At 38.6% G+C, this 19,677-nt stretch overlaps 1 protein-coding gene across 1 annotated transcript; it reads left to right on the top strand.

Moving 5' to 3' along the window:
• The first annotated feature begins 1,517 nt into the window (after positions 1-1,517).
• LOC124245874 (phosphatidylinositol-binding clathrin assembly protein-like) lies at positions 1,518-18,658 on the top strand. Its single transcript, XM_046673679.1, has 11 exons — positions 1,518-1,596; positions 4,265-4,407; positions 5,369-5,444; positions 6,459-6,561; positions 6,720-6,813; positions 6,934-7,045; positions 7,913-8,019; positions 8,799-8,840; positions 13,840-13,919; positions 18,376-18,506; positions 18,624-18,658. The coding sequence occupies exons 1-11, from the start codon at positions 1,518-1,520 to the stop codon at positions 18,656-18,658; spliced, it is 1,002 nt and encodes a 333-aa protein (XP_046529635.1).
• The last annotated feature ends 1,019 nt before the right edge of the window (positions 18,659-19,677 follow it).

Raw genomic sequence — 19,677 nt, 5'->3', positions numbered from 1 at the left:
AAAGTAGAGGAAGATAGGCATGGATGTTAGCTCAGGGCCAGTCTTCCTCAGCAAAAAGAGGAGGAGTTAGCTCAGGGCTAATCTTCCTGAAAAAAACAAAAAGATGTGGTATATATATACAATGGAATACTACTCAGCCATAAAAAAGACAAAATCGTCCCATGTGCAACCACATGGATGGACCTTGAGGGTGTGATGTAAGTGAAATAAGCCAGACAGAGAAAGACAAACACCCTGTGATTTCACTCACATGTGGAAGATAAACACTTGGACAAAGAGAACAGACTGGTGGTTACCAGAGGGGAAGGGGGTCAGGAAGGGCAAAAGGGGTAAAGGGGCACTTATGTATGGTGACGGATAAAAACTAGACTATTGGTGGTGAATGTGATGCAGTCTATACAGAAATTGATAAATAATAATGTAGATCTGAAATTACACAATGTTATAAACCATTATGACCTCAAAAATAAATTTAAAAAATGAAAATGAACAGAGCCTCAGTCCCTTGTGATACAATATCAAAAACCGTGATACACGTTTAATTGGAACAGTGCACTCAATGATAGAAAAATATGCATGTATTCAAGCGCACAGAGAACATTTACCTTGATAGAGGATATTCTCTTCCATAAAATGTCAGCAGATTTAAAAAAACTGAAATCATAAGAAATACGTTCTTTGACAACAACAAAAGCAGAACTTAATTCTAAATGCCTATATTATAAAAGAACAATCTCAAGTAACCTAACCTTCCCTAACAAACCAGAAAATTAAGAGGAAAATAAACTGCAAGCAAGTAGAAGGAAGGGAATAATAAACGTAGAAGCAGAAATCAATGAAATAGAAAACAGAATATAGAGAGAAATCAATGAAACCAAAAGGTGGTTCTTTGAGAAGATCAACAAAATTGATAACTCTCTAGCCAGACTTATCAAGAAAAAAAGCGAGAAGACATACATTACCAATATCAGGAACAACGGAAGTAGCATCACTGCAGATTCTGCAGACAGTAAAAGGGATAATAAAGGAATATTATGAGCAACTCTTTAGACTTCTGTATCTGATGCTGGGTGAGGGATAGGAGGACATGACCTTAGGCAGGATACAGCCCCCATAATATGCGACCCAAGCTTCCCTAATGAGGCCACATCAAGCGTTTACAAAGTACCGTCTTCGGACTGCTTAACTTCCCAAGACCTGAAGATCTCCAGCCCTTCCATCTGGAGTTAACATGTTCTCCTTCCTCGTAATGTTCATTCAATGGTTGTTGTTTATTTTGCTATTGAGCATTTACTATGCAAAGGGTCTGCCTTAGCCCCTCTGGATATGCCCCGCCCCAAGCCTGATCGTGTCTGAGAACCCCCTTCTTGGGCCCCCGCAGCCATCTTTCCCAGCATTCCTGCGGAACCCCGGTGCCTAGAGACTTCAAATCACACCTCGTAATGCCGCTGGTCGGGAAGAGGAGGGACTAGACTCTGCAGCCATCATCCTCGAGGCTGGCGGTTTGCGAGGTGCGCATGGGGTCGTTTGCGTCCAAGGCTGCCCTCGGGGCGACCACCGATGAGCTCGCGGAACCAGAGCCGAAACACCTAGCCGGTGAGTAGGAGGCTTGGCGCAGGTGGCCCACGCAGCCAGCGAGGTCTAACTGCCTCTGATGGCTGCCGCCTGCTCCTCTCCCTGGTCCTTGACCCTGCAGGAGTGGGGAGATTGAATTCTCACTTCTAGCAATCTTTGATTGAGCCCAGAAGAGAACCACAAGCCTTTTTAACTCCAAACTCCAAACTATTTACAAGTTATTCAAATAACTCAGGACGCGAGAGGTGGTAGAATAACATTCAACTCAAGCTTCTGAGAAGGATCTCAATTCTAAAGCCCGCCCCTGCCTCCATATAAATCATGGTATGCAGCGAGTCTTTTGAAATAAAGGAAGGAAAAGTCTATGGAGCAAATCTTCCCATAGATAGTCCTTACCTAAGGTCCGTGAATATGCTTTAGAGTGTCCATGGCAACCTTTTTTATGCGCCTCTGTGTTTCCGGGGGAAAGAATTTTGATTCTTGAAGTTATCTGTTGCTCAGACAGAATTGACTCCCAGCCTAGCCTCAATTCCTATTGTTTGAGTTCATACTGAGCAGTGACTTCATAAACAGTATGTGCTATTGGCAATATACATAAATCCTACTGCTTTTGAAACCTTCATAGCTGTCTTACTCTTTCCATCACCTCTTTCGTATTTTGCCTAAAAACTATCCATTGACTTAATATATATTTGCCCTCTGAAGTTTTCTCTTATCATCATGATAATGTACATGTATTACAACAATTAACAGTTCACTAAGTTAAACAGATTAATTTCCTTTATATATATATATATATATACACACATATATATATTTAAGTTTGGTAAACATTCTAGGCAGGCTCCATAGTAGATTCTGGGGCAATATATATTATCCAGCCATGGATGGTGATGTAATATGTCCAGAACTGGCTTCTCAAGACTTAAAGGATGAGCAGTAGTTATCTATGTGGAAGATGCATGGAACAGAAAAGGGACGCTTGAGTCAGTACCATGATAGCCCAAAGGTTCAGTCCAAAGGCTGAAATCATGGGAAAGCAGAAACAAAAAAAAATTTGCAGAGGAAACTTTACAGAAAGAGAAATGAAGCAGACTTAGAGATAAAAAATATGAGAAAATCACATTCTTCATAACCTTAAACATGGCACAGCAACTGGCATACATTAGGCGTTGAAACCGAGTATATATATGACAAATAAAAATGGCAAGCAATAGGATATATTGGAGTATACGAGGAAGCCATTTTGTATAAACCTAATTCCGCCTGACTTTGTTTTTTCCAAGAGGGCCTGACTGTGGCTGTTGAGCACGCATTGCATATCTGCTTAGACACTTCCTAGGGCCAGAACAAAGGCCCTTGAGATAAAGGTGCAACTTCCCCCCACACTGGCATTTCCTTAGGGATAAGCATCTTTCCTTAGGCTAGGAACTGATTGCTGCACTCACCTTTGACCACCCAGCTCACCTGTGACCACCCAGCTCCACACAACAGACTGCCACCCTGCTGCGTTCACTGAGACAGAAGACCTACCTGCTGTTTCCATCAATCGCTGTGCCAACAGAGCAGTCTCGCGACTATTGTAAAAGGGACATTTCAATCCTATGTGAAACATCCTCTCTGGGGCTATATCACCACTCTGTACACCCCACTTCTTTGGTGCCCTTTCTTCCTTTGGGAAGAAAGGCCCCGGGCCATGGTCCTCAGATTTCCGCTCAGAATAAACTCTCCCAAATTTTCATTTATAGATTGGTGATGGATTATTTTCGTCGACATATATTTATTGAAGAACATATATTTATTGAACAGTTAGGGTCAGCCTATAGCTCCAGTGCACTAGCATATTTGTTAAGCACCTTCCTCAGTACCTATCCTAGTGCTATGCATATGAAGATGCTGATTAATGAATAAGTGCTAGATATGAAGTTGTTTTATAATGGTCTATAGATAGTTTTCAAAGCAAAGAGGGTTTTAAACTAATAAACAGTAGAGAATCATTGCATGTTTTTGAATGGGAAAATGAAACAATGAAAGTTAGCTTTTGAGGGGCTGTGTGAAGTAAATTGATGAATGGTTGTAACCCTGAGGCAGGAAATTGGGAAGCTGTCGCAATAAACCAGGTACAAGGCTATGGGGAAGTGGACTGAAGAAAAAGCAATAAGGGGTTAAAGGATGCAAACGAAAGGATCAGACGTTGGGTGATACTACAAGGAAAGCTCCTGACTAAACCTTTATGGAATGACTCTTTTCTTGAGAGAGGCAGTGTGACATAATGGTTAATATCTTGGTCTCCAGGCTCAAACAAATCTGAATTCAATTTCCAGCCCTGCTGCTTAACTATTCTTTTGACCTTGGGTATGTTACTTACCTTCTTGAGCCCTATTCATTCATTTAAGAAGTATTTACCATAACCTGTTATGTGCCAACAACTGTGTTGGGTCTTGGGGAGACAGTGGTGACCAAAATAGACACAGTCCCTGTCCTCATCAAGTATACAGAACAATAAGGTAGACAGGCAGTAAATATCATGTAACCTATATCAGTACATTTGTAATATTTGTAATGAAGAAAATGTTTTGGATTGTCATTTCTCTGAGATTTGATTGCATCTGTATTTAAGTTACCAATTTTGGTTTTGAAAATTATTTCTCAGTCTGTATTTTAACTCTTGTCATTGTCTCTAATTTAGATCTAATACAGTACATAAATGAAACAAATATGAGTGTTGAACATCTGGCTGATGTTCTTTCTGAGAAAACTCGGAGCAGCAGCTGGGTGGTGGTGTTCAAAGCCCTGGTTACTGTGCATCACCTTATGGTACATGGAAATGAGGTGAGCATGGGTTGTATTCAAATTTCCTTCCTTTTAGTACAAAACACTGTGAGTGCAATTGCAAAATGTTCTTGGTTTGTTAAGGGCTTCCTACCTTTTACTTTCATTAGTGACAAGTGGGAGAAGTGAATAGCAGTAGGTATTAAAAAACAGATTTTTCCATTTTTATTTATGGATATATCTTTGCAGTCAGTATTTGAGGTATACTGTTTTAACCACTGGGTAATAAAGTGGATAATAGGGTGGATATTTCTCAATTATTTAGATGGTTTAGACCAAAACAAGAAAACCCTCAAAAATGTGTTGATGCATAAATAAATAAATAAAATAAAGCAGTTTGCAAGTCAAAGGGCCTACAGTGGTTGTGTCTGTACTGAACATGTACAGACTTTTTCTTGTCATTATTCCCTAAACAACACAGTATAACAGCTGTTTCCATAGCATTTACATTGCATTAGGCATTATAAGTAATCTAGAGATGATTTAAAGTATATGAGAGGATGTGTGCAGGTTAAATGCAAACACTATGCCATTTTATATAAGGATCTTGAGCATCTGTGGATTTTCGTATCTGTGGCGGGGGGAGTGTCCTGGAACCAATCCCCCATGGATACCAAGGGACAACTGTAATTAATTCTGCAATTAGTTAAAACTTCTCAAAATCAAAAAGGGGGAAATGGCACCATAGAAAGTCTTGGGGGAAAAGAATGTGTATTCACATGAGCTTTAATGTGTACCCCCTTGTTTATTTGGGGGTATATATACAGAGGAGAGCTGACAACACTGCAGATCCTTCTGTTGGGTAGCCCAGGATATGCTCATGCTCACCTTACTCAGCCCTCCTAAAATAGAAACTGTGTGATAGAACTATGTCAAATATGCATTCACAATGACAAAATCATTAATACACTCTTTTTGTGGACAGAAACTAATTTTAGAATTTGGCACATTTGTTTGACAGCGTTTTATCCAACATCTTGCATCTAGAAACTCTTTGTTTACTTTACACAACTTTCTGGATAAAAGTGTCGTGGAAGGTAAGACGATTCGTTGATGGAAGTATTTCTATGTGGCAAGGAGGGAAAAGTTCTGAAAACCACGTTTGGTTAAAAAATGGTTCTAAATTATGAAGGGTGTGGTGTGTTGTACATTTTACAATGGTAAATAATTTCTAAATTCATTGATACAACACATATTTGGGTGCTTACTAAGAATAACAGAATATGTGCTGGAGATAGAGGAAATTGAAATCTCCGGGTATTTACTCAATGAGGCCTTCCTTGTTCAGTCTACCAAAAATTGTGGCATACCCCTGTGCCCCTTCTGTGCTTGAGTTTCAGTCTTTCCACTTCTCACCGACTAACCATCTCTGTGTTTTTCTTTTCTTTTGCTTGTCTATCAATCCCCATGGGAATGGCAGTTCCACAAGGGTAGGGACTTTTGCCTGTTTTGTTCACTGCTCATAGTAGGCACTCGACAATTGTTGAATGAATAAATAAATTGAGTAAATAATCAAGGTGCATTTGGAGGTTGAATAGTGAGGAGTTGAGTTTCCATCATGGCCTTTCTTTCTCCATTTTGTCTATGAAGTAGGGAACAAAGTTATCTGCTGTGTGGAGGAAGGGTGGGGGAGGGATGGTGACAATGGAATGAGGTGTTTCAGGAAAATGCTAAGAATTTACAATAGTTTCTGTCGAAATGTGAAAGAAACTGATAAAGTTCAATGATTTCCTTATTCAGGAGTGTCACTATCAACACTGCATCATGAGGTGATATCAAGGCTTTGAGGAAATAAAAAAATAATCTTTAACAGAAAGTTTGAGGAATGTTGGACTAGATGATAAATAAAGGCCATTCTAGCTTTTGTGCTTCAAAGATGTTATTGACATATATATATATATATATACGTATATTATTGAATCTATTATTGAATATATATATATTGACATATATAGGTGAATGTGGAATGATAAGTCTTTGCATTTAGTGACATATATCGTAAATGGTTAATATTGGTTAATTAGGAAAAAATAAAAATGTTTCATTTTTAGGCTATACTATGTCAACCTTCATCAGACGATATAGCAGATACTTGAATGAAAAGTCGCTCGCATGTAGACTGATCGCATCTGACATCACCAAAACCAAGAGAGGGTCAGTAATTATCATTAGTTTGTAAGCAAGAAATACTGAAATACATATGTGCTCTGATATGTAGTTTGTCAAAAACACAGCTTTATTTCGAGACGCTGATGTCACGCTGCTTCTCAAACTCTTAATTATTGATGTTATGCATTTGTTATCTTTTGTAGGACGAATGGTATGATGAGAACTATGAATACTAAAGAGCTGCTAAACACACTTCCAGTTATTCAAATTCAGTTTGATGCTCTTCTTAATTTTAATGTAAGAGCTTTATAAATCCTTTTTTAAAATATTGGTATATGGCATTGTTTAACTGTAAGTGGGAGAAGGAATTATTTTAAACTGTAGTGGTAATTGATTACTCTTTTATTTAATTTCCAGGCAAATTCAGATGAACTAACTAATGGTATAATACATGCCGCTTTCATGCTCCTCTTTAAGGATTCTCTTCGTCTCTTTGCAGCCTATAATGAGGGGATCCTTAATCTGCTAGGTAGGCTAAAGAATAAACATTGCTTTTTAAAAAATACACTGGTAAAAATAATTTATTTGTAAAAATCTTTTATCTCTACATTTAAACTCATATTTGTTCTAGGTTCAAAATAGAAGATCTTTGCAGGGTCATATATATTTTTAAATAATGAGACGTTATATTGCTTTTTTGGTTAAAAATTGTTTTGGTAATTAGCCACAGAACTTTTTAGTTTTCATATAAGTTTTATATTTATGGGAAACTTACCAGGGAATCAACATGGGTTGCCATATTTATACATTACACATTAAGGCTCACTCCACCAAAGTCAAATAATACAGTTCTGACTTTCCTAACAAGATAGGGCCTATAACATAAGTAAGTATTATTGCTGATATACAGGCATATATTTCTTAGGCTTTTCAGGAAATTTCTGTCATCATTTAGCCCTAATGAATGATTTATTTCATAGGAAGGGTTCTCCAAACTTCACTAATGAGAAGTTGAGGTTTTTCTTATATTGAAGGGGTACCTAGTACATTTGTAACATTATAAAAGAGTGGGAGACACAGCCCCTTCCCTTAGAGAGGTTCAGACTTGATGTTAATCAAAAAGATTACAGACTAGAAGTTGTAGAAATTAAACTAAACTCTCTATGTATGCTATTAAATTCTATATATATTCCCAGCACCAGTGTTTGGCATGTTACTCCCAGAGCAGTATTCTTGCTTGTTAAAACAAAAAAATAGCTGGATTAAAACTGTAATTGTTTTGAACAAGTTAAAATCATATCCAGAATCAGCTTAAAAGAGAATCATCAGAATGGAGTGGAACTTGAAAATTGCTAAGATATTGGCTCCTTCATGGTAATTTTTTTTCTATTTATAGACAAGTATTTTGACATGAGGAAGAACCAGTGCAAGGAAAGTTTGGATATTTACATCAAATTCCTCGAAAGAATGACCAAATTGGCACGGTTTCTGAAAGTTGCAGAGGTACAAAAGTCCATTTCTATCCAAGGCTTTCTGCTGTTTTCTGTATTAGTTTAGTATCCAGTATAACTATATCTCCCCCCCCCCCCAGTACCACACAAACACACAGAAATTGGTAGTAGTTTTAACTATTTTGTAGACAGTAAAACTAAAAACTAAAATTAGGTACTTCAAATGTACCATCCAATGCACTTGTGCTCAAAAGCAATCTTACAAGGATTTCTGTTTGTAGCCATGAGGATAACCTATACCAAGCTTACTTTCCCACCAGAAATGACTCTAAAACCAGGCCAAAATATATATGACTTAAGTCTTTTCAGTCAGTGGACAACAGGTAGAACAGGTCTGTGATCAATAAGAGAGAGGAACCCAAGCAGGACAAATACAAAGAGAACCACACCTGAGGCAAGCAATATTTGAACTTCTAAACACCAAAGGGAAAAAGACATATTAGCCACAGGAGAACAACAACATGAATAATAGCTGATTTCTAACTACTTGAAAAATTAGAACATGTTTGTGTGATATCAAAAATGTAGCTTAGCTCTTCTCAAACAGCAAAGACTCATTATCTGCCCAGTCTTCTCTTATAGTTTTAGCCTTATGACAAATATAAGTTTGTACTTAACTGTCCATGGCATACTTTAGCCTAACCTGTTTTTCTTGATCAGATAGGTCCCAGCCCAGCAAAGCACTCATGCTTGTGGTCTCATACTTGCATTTCTTTGTTGCCCCTCCCTGCAGTAATGTGTACTTTTCCCCCCTTTGTTTTGTGAATTTAGCAAGTTGGAATTGACCAGAACGACATTCCACATCTTACTCAGGTCAGTGTATCTCTCCTGTGTGTTTAAATGGTGTTTTTGTCCTTATGTTTGTGTGTTTATTCTATTGGTCATCATCTGAGGTGCCATCCTTTGCCATATACTCACATGTGTATTTTCATTTCCGCAGGAGTAAGATATATGCACACACACACACACACATAGACTTGTGTCTTCTGAACAGGTCTGTGAGCTGTTGGTCTTATAAAAGAGGCCATTCTCTGCTGAGTACTAAATGGTGACTCATAGTATAACAACTAGACCATGCTTTTTAAATGGAGAGAACTGATCAGTGGAAACAGTAGAGTATTTGGAATAATGAACATAGATTTGAGGCTGCCTTGTCCTCCTTTCAGGTGTATAATCTCAACCAATTCATTCCCATTCTCTGTGCCTTGTTTCTGCAACTGCTGTATGAGTGTAATACTGTTGTCTGTCTCATAGCAGTGTCATGAGAATCAGATGAACTCAGGCTTTTTCCTTCCCTGGAAGCTGGTCATCAGGAACCCCTTACATGGCCATGGGTGTGATGTGAGGTAGAGGAGCTCATGCAGTCTGCCTGTGCCCTCTGGATTTGCCTGTGTTCCATCCCAGACGTACCATAGGGCTGGAGCAGTAGGGCTGCTGGCCAAGCCTGGACCTGCTACAGAGCTCTTTCCTGCTCTGGGCCCCAAACTGATGTGGCAGGCTTTTTGGTTGCCTTGAATATGGGCCAAAGCAGTTTTCCTTGGTGTGGGAACATGCTGTCTCTAGAACCCAAAGAGGCCTACCAGGTGTTGTGTTTCCTTTTTCATGGTGGGAGGTGCAAGATGCAATACTTTATCTTCCATTTTGGATGGGATTTCCTGGTAGACACCTGGCCGCTGGAGCCCTAAGAATTTTAATGATGTAGAAGGCTCCTGAATCTGTAGGGTTTATCTCCTACCCTCTGGAGAGTATGTAGCTTTCCAAGGTCTCTACTGTACTGGCCACTTCCTCCTCATCTGATCTAGTTAGCATGACATCATGGATATAAATGGATCAATGTAATTTTTCTGAGGGGTAACCAGATGGTCTAGACTTCTTCTGACCATATTATGACAGAGGGTTGAAAGAGTAAACACAGTCTAGGTCAAAACTGTTAATGTATAGTGTTGTCCATTCCATGTGCCTACAAACTCTGATGCACACTTTTGATAGCAATGGAGAACGCAGCATTCACCAAACTGATAGCTGCATGCCATCTACCTGAGACTACGGTAATCCAACTCTACCAAAGAAAGTGTAGTAACCATGGCTGTAATTGGGTTACTACTTGATTGATTATGCTGTAGTTTGTCATTCTCCAGGGCCTGACTGGTTTGGGGGGCCATATTGGCAAATTACATGGATATATGATGGGGACCATCACTCTGCATCCTTTTTATCTTTAAGATTGGCATTAATTTCTGCCATCCTCCTGGGAGGCCATCTTGTTTTTTATTTACTGTTTTGCCTGGAGGGCGGGTGGCGGCTGTTTCAGAGGTGTGTCCCCACCGACAGTAGGGTGAAATAATGCATAGTTTTCAGAATGAGAAGTCAGATAACCAGACAAAGAGAAAATGAGAATATCTGGGTTAGTAGGGGAGAAGATGGGATTTCATTTCCCAGAGGCACTATAACCAATGGATTTCAGTCAACATTCATTCGCAAACACATGCTTAATCCCTACCAGGAGGAAGGAGCTGTAATGAATGAGACACAGTCCCAGTCCCTGAGTTCCTGAAAAAGATAGAACAAAGACTACAGAAACATGACTAAAATATCTGCCAAAATGTAGTCGTCTGATTTTTCTCCACATTGACCTCACTTCCTTGAGGGAGATGGTGGAGGTGGCAAGGGGTCCTTTGCTGAGAACCACAGCTTGGCCATTGTTCGGGTACTGATGAGCGTTAACTGACCTGGGCTTGGCATCTTGGCTTCAGCTTCCTTCAGTGTTCAGCGCCTGTGGCCAGAGCTCTAGGGAGACATCTGACAGGAGGAGCTGCAGGATGGAGGTCCATGTTTCCCATTGGGCCACTCTTTCTCCTCCTTATCTCAGCTCTGGTCCCCAGGACACCTGAATCAAAAACAAAGTAGATAGCTATGGGAGAGGCTGTGGAAGGCAGGTGAGAGTCTTTCTTGGTAAACTTTCATGCAGATCCCCCTTCCTTCCTCCATAAATCAACTCCTTTTACTGGAAGAGCTTTCTTATCAGTAGGCTAGCCATTGGCCCTCAGCCAGTACAGAAAGTCATTTGTCATGGCCTTGGGTTGGCAGAGCTGCTCCTGCGACGTGCTTTCTTGGGTGTCCTGGAAACTCTGGAATGGAGTGACGTGCAGGGCTCCATGGGAGGGGAGGAGGTTAAGGAGACGAGAATTAAGTCAGCCTCTGCTTTGCCCCACTCAGTCAGTCTCCTTGATAGAGGTCTCCTCCTAACAATGCACAGTTTCAAGGAGCGTTTACAACCGATCTGCTACTAGATCTCTCGAAGGGTGTTAAATCTTCCTCTGTGACCGTAGGTTGGCCAGTTTCTCCTTGTGCTTCCAACAGACTTGACTTTATGTGAATGGATGCTGGACTGTTAGGTGCAGACTCACCAAAACCCTTCTGTTTTCTTCAGCGGAAATCGCCCTCGTTTCCTTGGTGAATCTTTTCTGCCTTGATTTCGACATTGTCTGGGGCTCGCAGAGCCTCCTTCTGTGAGTAGCTATCTGGTGTGTCTATCCTTCTCCTTTCAACTATTCTGTGCAGTTCGTGTTGGGTGCCCAACTCCAGGAAACTCACGTAGCAGGGTCTGCTCTGTCTGCCACCGGATGCATTTTTAGTTTTCACTGCAATAGTTCAAACAGACATCTCTGGGCCGCACTCCTCATCACAGCTCCAGGGGCACAAACTCGGGGAGGGGGGCACCTACCAGAGGGTTCCACCCTGATGTGCACCTGAATGCATTTTCCCACCTTCACCACAGCATTTCCGTGGTTTTTGTGGGTGGAGGGTAACTGTGTGCCCCACAAAAGACATCCTATGGCCTCACGTCTACCTTTTCATTGTAAAGCACCTTGGTGCATTTGAAGTTTTCCGTAGTCCTAAGCAGTGTTCTGCTAATCATGTCTGCTAACCCTGGGTGGCAGCGTTTCCACCAATTTGTAGCTGTCAGTGAATTGTCTGAAAGCAAATCAGATGAAAAAGAGTGTTTCCAACCAACATTGTTCAAGTAATGACAACGTTTGTTAATTTTAAATTTTATTTATTTTTTGTTAATTATTTTGTTATGTGTTTATTGAATGACTGACTGAATGAACCAGAAATACTCTGTCCCTTTGCCAAACGTGTGCATTTGCCCTGGTGACACTTGCAGTCCCCTGATCATTCTGGGGAGTCCCTCTACCCCTTCTTGCCCATCTTGTATGCTTCAACCTTTGTGGTTCACCTTGGGCCCCGGACTTCCTGGTCTCCCCACTGCCAGTTCAGCAGCCATCTATGTCCATCTCTGCCACTACACCATCATCCTAGCTTAAACTTCCATTCTCTCTCTTTCCAACCAGTCTGCCGGTATATACTCTGCCCTCTGCTGTTTGTTTTATACAATGCAACCAGAATGCTGATCTGATAACTTGCAAAATACAAATCTGATAATTTCACCCCTCACTTAAAAGCCCTCCGATGGTCACCCAGTATTCTTAAGATAAAGTCCATACCGCCCAACATTGCCTTTAAGTCCTGCATTGTTGAATCCCTACCTACTCTCCAGTATCATCTCCCCGACACTCCGCTTTTCTCTTTCTGCTATAGCAACGTAGACCATCTTTATTCTTGGTCCTTGCCTTTGTACATACTGTTCTCTTGCCTACAATGCTCATTCATCTCCTACTATCCTACTTATCTCCTGGACATCCTTTAGATCTCAGCTCAACTGCTACTTGCTTCTCTGACCTCCCTGACTTGGTCACATTCTCTGACTTAAACACTATCTGTCATGTACCTCCCTGTCATAGTACTTTTCACAATTTTGATTTTACGTTTATTTGTGTAATTATTTGATATCACTTCTCTCCTAGACCTGTAGACTGAAGCTTTCCAGGTCATAAAGCCTGTGACCAGGTTGTTTTTGCTCATGTGCCTAGTGTGTAGTAGTTTATCAATAAACTTTTCTTGAGGAGTGATTGATTGAACCAGGAGAGAGATGGTAGGATATATAGAACCTTGGTGAGGAACCAACCTTATGTAAGAAGCCCACTTTTTCCATTTTTAATGGGAATAGAGAATGAAAAGATGCATCTCCATTCATTCAGCAAACATTAATTAAGCACTTACCATGTGCCAAGCACTTAAGATTCCTCAGTAAACAAAACAGACAAAATCTCTGTCTTCATGGAGACAGACAATAAACATACAGAGAAAGAAACCTATAATTGCAGTGAAGATAAGTGCTACAAAGAAAAATAAAACATAGTGAGAGTAAAGAGACTGTTGGTATGTACTATTTTATGTAGGGTAGTAAGGAAATCCCCATTGAGGAGGTGACATTTTAGCAGAGACCAGAAACCACGAATGAATTTGCTAATGAGGGAAATTCTCCATCCCTTTTTCTTTCTTTCTCTCTCTGTTTCCTTCTCTCCCCTCTTTCTCTTCTCCACTGGGCTTAAGGTGTTTAACTTAAATTTATTTAGGTCTGGTGACTCATGAAGGAGCTACAAATATTGAATGCTCTCAAGCCCAGTATCTTCTCCAAAGGGAGTAAATATTTTAACAGCCCTTTGATCATTCTAAGAGGCTTTTTTGTTGTTGTTTTAAAAAAGTGTACATAAAAGCATAGTTTGAAAATGTGATTTGATATCAAGATGCTACTTTTAATAATGAATTTGCTCATAGCCGTTATTTAGCTTTATGGCATTTACTATACAGGTGTCTTATTTTTTGTTTAAAACCTTTATATGATGTAGGAGAGTATGAATTTACTAAGAATATCAGAAAATAACCCTTTTATAATAACTATTTTTAGGCACCCCACAGTTTACTTGAAGCACTAAAACAGCATTTAGCTTCTTTGGAAGAGAAAAAGGACATTTTACCTCCTCACAGGTAAGTTAATAACTGTCTTAATATAGGTTAATTTTGTTTCCGTCTAAATAAGTTCCCTCATTTCAACAACATGAGAGTGACTATATAAATTATGGGCTTTGAATATGATGCAATGCTGTGCAGTGATTTTTAATGATAATATGGAACTCCATACTCTTCACAAGGCTGATATGCTTCCTAAAGGACCATCTTTTATTACACTGAGTGATTCGCCAAGTCAGAGGTTGGGAGTGGAGTAATCCCCTCTTTTGAAGAGTTTGATTTCTTCCCTCAGGAGCTCCTCTAGTGAGAATAACTGTTATAAATGATTATTTAATGGTATGGCAAACTGTTTATCAACAAAATAGTGTGCATAGTAACATTTGAGACTTATCTGTGTGTGTGGGTATACACCCAGATAATACAAATGCATACATGCATGCACTCCTCTATATATGCATATACAGAAAAGATGAATAATATAAATTTTGAGGTATATCACTTCAAAATGTTCAGATTAGCTATTTCTGAATGGAAAAATTATGGTTGACTTCAATTTCTTTTGTACTTTTCAGTATTGTCCAAAATTTCTAGAAGCGTCATGTATTATTCATTCATTCCACTTTTTTATGTTATGTTGATTGTAATTGATTTATATTATCACCCTCTAATAGACAAAAAGTCTGTTGACTATTTCTTAATTATATCTTTATCACAGATAGTATATAGTTGGATGGATGGATTCGTAGATGAATGAATTAAAGAAACCTAGGCTCAGCTGGGTAGGATATATGTGATTCTATTTATTCTCCAGTGTGCCTCATCCTTCTTGTGATCCCTTAAGTCTCCAGCATGCATTCATTGCCTCCGTCCCAAATAGTCCAGTTGTGAAATCTTCAGCAAGCAGAGCTTGGTTTGCAGGTAATGTAATTCTATTATATGATTCTATCAGTAATAATCGAGGACAGAATTAGTTTTTCATTCTTCTGCTGCTTAACCACCTACTACGTCTGCTGCCTCTTCCTGAAGCAGTCTTTGACCTAGAAATTTTATTTCTAGGAATTTATTCAACATATATATTCACAGTTGTGAAATGATGTACAAACAAGGATATCCATTGCAACACTGTAATTGCAAAATGACTATCAATAAGGACTTTGTTTTTATGTGCTGAAATGGAATGATCTCCCAGATGTATTGTTAAATGGAAAATGAGCTACCATCTTTGTTTTTAAAAACAGAAAAAAAAGAATACATATGTTTATATAATTTCTTAAAGAATACTTCTGGAAGGATATATAAGAAATGAGTAAAATGTACTGCCTCCAGGAAGAACTTGGTGGTTCATGGAAAAGGATGGGTAGGAGAGTCATCACCATTTTGTAACTTTTGAATTTTGTACATGCAAATAACTGCTAATTGAAGATAAATTTTACAAAGAAACAGATACATACATACATACATACATACAGTGTGATATGTTGTAATGCCTAACACAGAAGTCCTTTGTAGTCTCTTACGGGTGGTGTGCCTCATGCTTCAGTAGTGTGCTAGCTTCAGCTCATAGCAACTTACAAGAGCCCATTGCTACATTTTCAGGAATTTTGCAAGCTGCTTGATGTTGCATTGGTAACTTGAAATTGGCCATGATGGAAGTATTTGCACCACAGAAATGGACAAACACTACAAAACAGGCCTTTGTTTTTTTTCTGGAGAACTGGCTGTTATACATTTACTGGCACATAACTACTCCTAATCAGCCATATTCTGTTTTTTAATGAATGATTGTGTTTCAATGATGTTACTTGATTCTCTACTCTAGACACAAATCCATGTAATAATGAGCTATATTTTTTATAGGGTTTATATGTATTTGAATTAAAGTTTGCTCTTAATTTAACTTGAAGACTGAAACTGTATCTATTTTAAATGTTTTTATTTTTCTTTTATACATATATTCTCAATGGACATACTTTCTGCATTTTCGATGGGTGAGTTTGACTAAAACTATGATGAGCATAAGTCCTTTGAGTAAAACCATATGTATAGCAAAAACTGTACACTTGGTTCATTTCCAAAAGAATGACTACTTTTCTGAGTCCCTATGGTTGGGGAATCATTAGTGCTTACAACAGGTATTACAAGATACGTTAAACATGGTGTCTGACAAGCTGTGGATTCAGTCTGATGTGAATGTGGATCCCAAGGAGAGTAGAGAGGAGGAACTACTACTACGCTGTTATAAAAGCCTATGGGCCTGATTGCCAGCAGACCAACAGTGACTACTGGTGATCTCTGCACGTGCTGTCTTGAGCACCCGGCCCGGGTTGCCTAACCCTCATTGCTTGAACCAATTCTGTTGAAAATCCTGTAGCCAGCTGAAATCACTTTTTCTCTTAAATTGTCATGATTTAAAAATACTGGCCATGGAACCAGAATGCTTGGGTTCAGATTTCACTGTACCATTCATGAACTGTGTGGCTTTGGGCAGATCACTTAATCTCTCTGTGCCTCAGCTTTCTTATCCTCATAAGGTTGCTGTCAGGATAAATGAGTCAATACGTGTAGAGAGCTTAGAACAGGGCCTGACCCATGTGTTACTTAGAAGTGCATTTTTTAATTTCACGCCTATGGGGATCTTCTTTTTGTTATTGAATCCTAGGTTACTTGTCAGAGAACCTTCTCTATATAATTTCAGTCCTTTGGAATTTGTTGATACTTGCTTCATGGCCTAACATATAATCGTTTTTTTTTTTTGGTAGAAGTTTCACGTGCACTTGAAAATTGTATCCTGTCATTGTTGGGTACAGTGTTCCATGGGTGTCAATTAGGTTGAGGTTGTTAATTTTGTTGTTTAAATCTTCTATATTTTCATTGATTATTTTGTCTGCTTGTTCTTACAGTTACTAAGAAAAGTGTGTTAACATTTGCCCCATTTCCTCTTAAACTACTTTAAGTACTTTAAGTAGTTATTTAGTACCAATCAGGTTTTTATACCCACCATATCACTAGAATGGCTCTTGTCAAAGTCACCAGTGACCTCCATGTTGCAAAATCCAGTGGTAATTTCTCAGTCTTCATCTTACTGGACCCCTCAGCAGCAATGGACATAGTCCATCACTCCCTCTTCTTTAATACACTTTCTTTAATTTGCCTCTTGGTTTTCTTCTTATCTAACTCTTGGCTTCTTTTTAGACTTTTTTGACTGATTCCTCATCATTTTTTAATCTATACTTAACTTATTTCCTAGATGACCGCATCCAGGGTCATGGCCTTAAATACCATTTACATGGTAAGGACTCCCAAATTAGTATTCAAGCTACGGCCATTCCTCCTGAACTCCAGAATTGTATATCCAAGTGTCTTTTCAATGGTTTCACTTGAATATCTAAGAGGGTTCCGAAACTCAATATGTCCAAAACTAAGCTCCTGATACTCCACCCCAAACCTGCTTTTCCCATGGTTTTCCCCATCTCAGTTAATGGCAAATAGCAAATCATTTCTTCTGGTTGCTCAGCCCAAAAGCCTTGGAGTCATCCTTGACTGCTTTCTTTCTGTCACACCCCACATCGAATCCATCAGGGAATCTGTTGGCTTTACCTTCAGAAAGTATACAAAAGTTGACCACTTCTCCCTACCTCCAGTGCTACCACCCTAGTCCAAGTTACCATCATCTCTTACCTGGACTACTACAAGAGCTTTCTGACTACCTGCCTGCTTCTGCCCTCGCCCCCTATAGTCCATTCTTCACATAAAAGTCAGAGTGATCTCATTAAAATACAAGTCAATAGATCATGTCTCTCAGTTCAAACCCCTTCAATGGCTTCACCATCTCAGGGAAGTTCCCCCGAGATGGTGGCCTCAGAGTAAAAGCCAAAATCCTCACAATTCTTTACAAGGCCCTCCATTGCCTTTATGTCTCCTTTAACCACTCTGAATCTAGACACATTGGCTTCCTCACTGTTCTTCAAACACACCAAGCACACTCCTTCCTCAGGGCCTTTGCTCGTGCTGTTCCTTCTGCTGGATCCACATGGTTCACTTTCTCGCATCCCTCAGGTCTTTACTTAAAAGTCCCTGTGATGAGCCTTTCCTTTGTAAAATTTAAATATCCCCTCCTCTACGAACATATCATACCGCTGTCCCTGATATTTTTTCCTTAACACTTATCACCATCTAACATATCATGTACTTTATTTCCTTCGTTATTTTCTGTCTCGAATAGAATGTAGTTACATGAAGGCAGGGATTTTTATCTTTTTTATTTACTGCTGTATCTTTAGCACCTAGTACAGGGTCTAGCATATAAGTGCTCAATTAAAATTTATCATGAATAATCTAACATGACTTTATTTATACTTATTAACCTAATAATTTGAGATCCTGCTAGTTTTTAATGGGAAGATACATATATGTCATTACTGTATTGATATAAATTTGGTCTAGGTTTGTATCTAATTCTGTCTCTTATTTTCAGATTATTTCCCCTACATGATATGTTACAACCAATATTACCTTCACAAGCCCACAAACCGGTTGGAGCCAGACAGCAAGGTGGAACAATTAGAGCAAACAACCTGGATGGCTCACTTTCTAGCCTTGTAGGAAGTAAGCATCTATTTTAAATTAATATTTTATGTGTATACATATATATTTTTAAGTGCATTTTCATAAAAAGTATTTATACAAAAATAATGTAAAATTTGTGTTTGTTTTATGAAACAGATTTTAACTTTGGAGAAAATCCAGTCAACAAGTAAGTTTTTATTATTTAAAAAAGATAACCAATAAATAAATGTTAGAGGGAGGGACACATGAGGGTAACAACTAGAAAATAATTATTTTAAAATTAGATATAAGAATAATTTGTTATAAAACTCTATAGTATGATGTGGATTTTTTACTTAGATAATTAAAGTAGAAAATTTATTTGTTACATATTATCCCAGTTTTGTAGGTAAACTTCTCAGTTAACTGAATTCCATGGTTCTCCTCCTACCCCTCTGACAATCCCTTCATGATTTGTCTGAAGGATCTTCTTTTTCTAAACATGTCTTAAATATTGGCATTCCTCCTAGTTCTTTGTATTCTCAGTTCTTTTCTTACTTTATGATATAGACTGTATTAAATGAGTAATACTTATTTTTTATTTTATTAAATAAAGACAATAAACCACCAGTTGGAGCTCCTCAGCATCGTAAGATAATCAGTGTTACCTCAGTGAGTGAATCCCTACGTTTTCAGCCAAAAAAACCCAAACAAACAGGCAAATGGAAACCAAAGGAAGGCAGAAGCGATAATATTAACAACAAATAATGTGGGATGTAAGGTTAAAAGCACTGAACAGAATAAATACGGCACTATTTATGGAGATATAACAGGCTTAGTGTATGCATAAAGCTAAATACATAAAGCAAAAAATATTAGAAATACATGGAGAACTTGATAAAAATACAATTATAATGGGTGACTTCAAACAACCTCTTTCATTATTGGACAGATCTAGTAGACAAAACATAAGTAAGAACATAAAAGAATTTGAATAACACATGATAAATAAATGACAAACCCGAGTGTATACACCCACACACACAGAATGTTCATTTTCTTCAAAGCAATCATAAAGAAATCCTTAACAAAAAACTAAAGAATTTTACAGACTACATTCGCTCATAATCCACTAAAATTAGAACTAATTAATAAAAATTTGACCATGAAAATCTTAACTACTGGGGCCAGCCCCGTGGCCGAGTGGTTAAGTTCATGCGCTGTGCTTTGG

This window comes from Equus quagga, chromosome 10 (genome assembly GCF_021613505.1).
Source record: "Equus quagga isolate Etosha38 chromosome 10, UCLA_HA_Equagga_1.0, whole genome shotgun sequence".
NCBI classification, from domain to species: Eukaryota; Metazoa; Chordata; class Mammalia; order Perissodactyla; family Equidae; genus Equus; species Equus quagga.
This window is presented reverse-complemented; position numbering and strand designations above follow the sequence as displayed.